We start from the raw sequence: 6,347 nt of genomic DNA, 5'->3' as shown, positions 1-6,347 counted from the left end.
GCTCCATCTCATCGGATGTCATGGCCTCGTGCTCCTTCTTCACGGGAAGGAGCGCCGGCTCGGTCTTCGGCTTGGCGATGCGGGAGAAGGGACACGGCCGCCCTCATTGATGACGAGGGCACCGCCATAGGTGTGCCGCCCGAGCGGCGTCTCCTGTGGCTCCGGCTTGACGGGGAGGAGCGCAGGCGACCCGGAGGAATGGGAGCCCGACGAGGATGACGTGGACGCGTGGCGGGAAGGGATGGGATGCGCGGTGGTGCGTCTTTACTGCGCCGCCCGTGAATCAATGGAAGGCTAACCGGTGACAGCCTTCACATTGATTCCCGCGAGAAACCAAGGCGATGAGGATGACGAAGATTCTCGGCGACGCACTGCCGTTGACTAAGCGGGTCCACCAGTTTTCGCGCCAACATTGTTTCCTCCGGCACCACCGGGTTCGGCCTGGATCCGTCGACGTCAAATTCAGTTCTAACCTCAAAAAAATGATTTTTTGGGACGCAACTGGACCGAAATTTTTCAGCCGGCGATAAAAAAGGGGCTTCGCCGGTCCAGTGGAGCCGGCCCCATGCATTTCCTGTAGAAGTTTTTTTTTTTGAAAAACAGCAGCTTATTTAGTGAGGACCTGCCTACACCGGCCACAGAAGGACTTTCCCGGGCCACAGCAGGCAGCCGCATTGGATGCGCGACCACAGGCCCTCGGCAGCAACGGTGACTTCATGAATGGTAGCCGGGTCACGGGTGGGCCATGGCTTGACGTTGCCAACAGGAAATTTTGGCAAGTCATGGTGTTTAGTGCATATATATTCTCTCCCTGTTTGGTTACCATGAGTGCATGCATGACATTCACAATGCTTCTTGCTATGGGTACAAGGGCTTGGACCACTTCTCTTTCTTTTTTGTGCAAAAGGGTTTTTAGGTGACGGCTATATACTATTTCATTGACAATAGTATGTGGCATATATATTTGACAAAATGATTTTGTCAAGCAAGTAGTATGTGGTATGATTCAGACAGCCGTGTAAGTAAAGATATGCACATTTCATTTTCTAATTTGCGACGAATTAACTATGCAAAATATTAAAGCTGACATCGTGTCAAGTGTTTTCTATATGATGTATGGTCCATGAAGGAGAAGGTCTCACATGGCTTGTCTCTACTACGAGCATTGCACTCATGAAAAAAATACATTGTAAAACCCATTACATTACTATGCTTTAATTGCATCAAGTTGTGTTGTATCAAATTTCTGTTACTTCTTCAAACAAAACGATCAAAAAGAAATATTGTTTTCACAATCGATTGAATCAGGTAATGATAATGTTAGCCTCCATCATTGCTTTTATGTCAGCTCTCGTAAACAAAAAGTACACTAAACATCAAAATGTCTTCACACCACTACGTTGTCACTTGCATCAACTTGCACAGTTATCAATTTACATGTCACTTTATTCTCGAGGAAACCAAAATTCTTTAGCAACAACTAATAAAATCATACATCATCATGATAATGTCTGTCTCTATCACTGTTTAACCGGTCTTCACGAATAACTATGACATTTCTATATAACCAAGAACTGGTCCCCTCCCGGGTTAAACTATAAAACCATTGGGCTCTTCTCCATAAGAAAATATAACTCATACACAACTACAGTAAAAAGTAAACTAAGCAGTAAAAATCTCCACGCCACCTATGTTGTCACTAGCATCAACTTGCACAGTTACAAATTCACCCATTACTTTCCCTCGAGCAAACCAACATCATGTTGCAACAACTATACATGGTCATGATAATGTTGTCTCTGTCACGGTTAAACCAGGCCTCGCGAATTACAATGATGCAACATATGCTCATAACCTAGAACTAGGAAACACATCGGTTTCCTCCATGGGTTATACTATAAAACCACTCCCCTTCTCCTCCATACAAAAAAAACCCAGCTCAAACTTGGAATTTGCTGTGGGGGAAGCCAAACCATTTGCAATTTTGTATTGCCAATGTTCTCTCCCACTTGGGCAGCATAATGCAATAGTGCAAATGGCGCACCAGATGCAGACACACGGAGACGCAATAAAATAAGAGCTGAGGGTGTTACTTGGAACAAAGGATAAAAGGGGGAGCCCCAAGTGGGCAAAGGGAGGGAGTGACACGGTCGAGGAGGGGCGTGCGGGGGGCAGAGAGAGGGAGCGCAAAGGGACGGCGGAGGCAAGCTAGTTTCCCGGGGGCGGACGCACCGAGAGAGGGCGGCGGGAGGGAGAAGGAGGCGCTGGGAGCCATGCTTCTCCCCTCTTCTTCGTCTTCCGCCTACGACCCCAAAGGTTTTCCCATCTACCTCTAGGTCTTTCCGATCGTTCCGCCCCCCGGTAGCGGTTATCCTTTGCTGGTAGCTTGCCTGTGGATTGCTTCTCGCCTCCTGCGTCGTCTTGCTAGATATTTTCGTGGTCAGAACGTGAATCTTTCTCCCGTGGTTCTTGGCTGGGAGAATCTTGCATGATATTTATGGATTTGGTTTGCATGTCAGCCGGTGGGCATGGATGCAGTTGACTGGTCTTGAGGATCTCCCACTCTCACACAGTTGCTCTTTTAATTTGATGGCGTGTGGATTATGGGATGGTGGATTTGGGCTGGGAGCTGTTCTTGACTTTTCGCCTTGAGCAGCTCCTTGTCTACATGCATGTTCTTGGGAATTGGGATGCCATCATCGCCATTAATTATCGCTTGGCCGGCAAATAATTGACCCCTTGCGTTTTGTTTACTAGAGGTAGCAGAAACAGTTAACAACCTTGCCCCATACCTACGCCCTGCGCTAGTTCCTCTGTTTGTGTTAATTTGGCCTTGTTATTTCACTAACCATAGTTTAATAGTATAGCTTCCTACAAGAAATTGCATGCGCTAGCTGTTCCTGATGACACTTGGTGAGAGCTGATAAAGACATGAACAGACAGCATTGTGATGTCGTTCTCGACCTTCAGTTGGTTAGCATCAGAAATATCAACCTAGTAAATAATCTGGTTGATAACTCGATTTATCTGGTCTGAGTGTGTAGGGCCGTAACTGTTGATTCATTTGGTTATCTTTCATTCTGCAATAATACAGCGTCCCATTCTTTCATCAGGTGACTCCTTTGGGAAATCGGTTGACGATCATATGAGGTCAACTTTGACTTTTGGTGATAAGCATTCTGTATATGCAGGTCAAAACACTGACTATGGCCACCCAATGGTAAGCTCTTAGGACGAACTGAACTTCGTTTAGGATACACCAAAAAGAGATTCAGTCCTCTTTCTTTGATTCCGGGGTGTGTGACTGATAACATATTTCCACATATCATTCAGGCTTGCATTTCATACCCGTTCAACGATTCTGGTTCTGGAGTTTGGGCGGCCTATGGGTCACGGGCTATGGTATGTCTTTCAAATATGTTTTTTGCACGCTATCAAATTGTCAACTCCGACTATATTTTAATTCATCACTGAGGGAGGTTATAAACCTATAGCATTTTAATCAACGCATATAATAATCTGAATACACGCTGAGTGGATTCGCTTATCATTCTTTCAACAGTCCATCTTGCAATGATATCATGTATGTAGAAGGTTAAAATGGGTTAGTAGTTTGCATTTTTTTTTGATATAAAAAATTTCAAGTAGAGACGGCCTGGTTTAAACTTAACATAATCTGCTCATATAACATAAGAGGTGGGGACCACACTCTCCCCCGGTGATTCCTCGCAAAAATCATCTTAACACAAGCATGAATGGGTGTTAAATCACCAGTATACCATGAACTCTAATGGCAGGTTTTATTTGTAAGCAAGATACTAATGAGAATGCACTAAAATTTTCCATTTACATTAACTTGTATTTTTCCCTTGATAAAACAGCTGTTTTATGGTTATGAGCAATTACAGTGGTTAGGAAAATGTGCTGGTGGTTTTGATTCTTGAATTCTTTATTGATCACTATTTTCTAGTAGGCCGTGATGAGAATATCGTGTTATGGCCTATATCATTTGTTTGCATGAACCAGATTTCATTTCTATCTCATCCACATACCCACTAGTTTTATATACCCAGTCCTCCGTTGCCTCCGGCTGTTCTTCCTTATGCGTTAAAGAATATCATGTATTTCTGATTTGCTTGAACTCTCGTGGCTTTGTAAAGGCTCTGTGCTTCTAGTTATGTAGAGGTCGGATGTATGTGGTACCAGCTTGTAGGTAATTCCTAGGTTTTCAGAGCAGTGGTAATTGCTCTGGAAGGCTGGTTGGTGCTTCCTGCTCCAAACCTTGCTTTCGTAATCACATATCTATCAATCTATGGCTGCACCAGTAGTGTACCTGCAACTCCCTGAGACGCATGTGGCGTCCTGTTAGGCACTAGTTATAGTTAGAGAAAGTAAGTGACCTGTCCTGCTCTTGTATAGTGATCAGCCAGATCTGCATATATTGCTGCTGCGGTTCTGTTATTGCAATCATGTACAGCCTGAGACCAATAGTACTTGTGCAGTGTTACCTTGTCATACGGTACGGAAGATGCCTTCAACCATTTTCCTAGGTTGGTACTATATCAGCAGCTAGACAGGCAAAGTGAATCGGCAAGGCCATATGTAAATCATAATTATTGGCACTACATGAGGCATTCCTATGTACATTTTCAATTTTTCATGGATATGACTGACCAGTTGTACATGGAACAGTTCCAGCCCCTCATGGCGGGCGGAGGGGCATCTGCAACGGCAAGAGTTCCATTGCCCGTCGAACTAGCAGCGGATGAGCCCATATTTGTCAATCCCAAACAATATAATGGGATTCTCCGGCGAAGGCAGCTGCGCGCTAAGTTAGAGGCCCAGAATAAACTCACCAAAAACAGAAAGGTTCTTGTCGCTTGTCCTTTGTTTACTTTGCCATTGTTAATTAATATTTCTTGCCCCTCGCAACTTATAAGAAGCTCATATAGTGCCTATGGTTATGTGAAATGAAAACTTTTGTATTTCTAGAAAAATAACATAACATTTGTATCGCTACTCGTTTCTGCTTGGCCTGACTTTGAACGCAATCTCCATCTGCAGCCCTACCTCCACGAGTCGCGCCATCTTCACGCGATGAAGCGGGCAAGAGGTTCCGGGGGACGTTTCCTCAATTCCAAACAGCTGAAGCAGCAGCAGCAGTCTGGCAGTGCCTGCACCAAGGCCATTGCGGATGGCCCGAATTCCGTGGGTTCGACCCATCTACGGCTAGGCAGCGGCGCAGCCGGAGACCGAACCAACTCGGTGTCCAAGGCGATGTCCTCCCAAGAGAACAGCAAGAGAGTCGCCGCCCCGGCTCCCGCCTTCACCATGATTCAAGCGGCGCGCAAAGACGACGACTTCTTCCACCATCACGCCCACCATCTCAGCTTCTCCGGTCATTTTGGCCAGTCAAGCGACCGGTATACGTAATAAGGGGTCCGCCGTGCCCCGGTGTGGTCAGGCAACTCATCCTTGGCTTTATTTCTGGCGTGTTAGGACTTCAGAGATAGTGTATCTCACAGTGCTTTGCAGCCCATAGTTCTCGGCTTGATGTTCGGTATGCAAATGTTGGTGTACTGGTGCGTTGGAACAAAAGTTTGATGTGTTTACATAACGATTGGTCGCGGAACTCATCTTGTGTTCTGCTCGACCCTAATGTGTGTGCTCACATGTGAATTCCATAAATGCCGTGTAATCATAAAATTTCAGCAGTTGTGTATACGGTGAATGTGATGTGCCACGACGCCTCTTCACGCAGCTGCCTCCTGTCGGCGCCACCGTTGGTCCACCTCGTCTCCTTTAGGGCCATATACCGGCCCTTGCCCGCGGAAGGGCTTTGTTTTAGATGTTTCAGTTGTGTTTGAGTTTGTATCTTGCCCAGGAAGAGTAGATGGTGACGGCTCCTTAAAAATGAAATAAAGTTCTTCCCGTCTAGCCCCCGTCCCGATGTTGCGTTTAGCATCATAAATGAGTGTGGAGGTTGTCTCGGGTGGATCTGTCTTTAGTGGATTTGCTCGGATTTCGTCCTTGATCATCTACGTTTATGTGTTTTCAGTTTGGATCCTTCCGATCTATGCCACTCTTCATCGGCGACAGTGATGCGCTTGTTATATGGGGTCTTAACACGATGACTTTTCGACTGTCTACTATAGCAAGTTTTGTCCGGTTCCAGCAAGGGAGGGGCGATGATGGCAGCGCACCATGGCTTGCTTTAGTGTTTGTAGTCGTCGCTAGGTGGTCTACGAATTTGGATGTACATTTTATTATTTATGATGTTCGTTGTACTATCATGATTGAAGATAAATAGATCGAAAGCTTTTTTGAAAAAATATAAATACATTAAA

General features: G+C 45.5%; 1 protein-coding gene across 1 annotated transcript; it reads left to right on the top strand.

Moving 5' to 3' along the window:
* Positions 1 to 2,127: 2,127 nt before the first annotated feature.
* On the top strand, positions 2,128 to 5,724 carry LOC125514883 (nuclear transcription factor Y subunit A-4-like). Its single transcript, XM_048680253.1, has 5 exons — positions 2,128 to 2,316; positions 3,114 to 3,220; positions 3,334 to 3,402; positions 4,693 to 4,869; positions 5,065 to 5,724. Exons 1-5 carry the CDS (start codon positions 2,274 to 2,276, stop codon positions 5,431 to 5,433), a joined length of 765 nt encoding a protein of 254 aa, XP_048536210.1. The 5' UTR covers positions 2,128 to 2,273; the 3' UTR covers positions 5,434 to 5,724.
* Positions 5,725 to 6,347: the final 623 nt, after the last annotated feature.

This window comes from Triticum urartu, chromosome 6 (assembly GCF_003073215.2).
Source record: "Triticum urartu cultivar G1812 chromosome 6, Tu2.1, whole genome shotgun sequence".
In the NCBI taxonomy this organism is placed as follows: domain Eukaryota; kingdom Viridiplantae; phylum Streptophyta; class Magnoliopsida; order Poales; family Poaceae; genus Triticum; species Triticum urartu.
Note: the sequence above shows the minus strand (reverse complement) of the source record. Positions and strands in the feature narration are given on the sequence as shown.

Coding starts and splice junctions, on each gene's coding strand:
- LOC125514883 (XM_048680253.1), top strand. CDS start 2,274: ATGCTTCTCCCCTCTTCTTCGTCTTCCGCCTACGACCCCAAAG. Junction 2,317..3,113: donor TTCCGCCTACGACCCCAAAG/GTTTTCCCATCT, acceptor TTCTTTCATCAG/GTGACTCCTTTGGGAAATCG. Junction 3,221..3,333: donor CTGACTATGGCCACCCAATG/GTAAGCTCTTAG, acceptor CATATCATTCAG/GCTTGCATTTCATACCCGTT.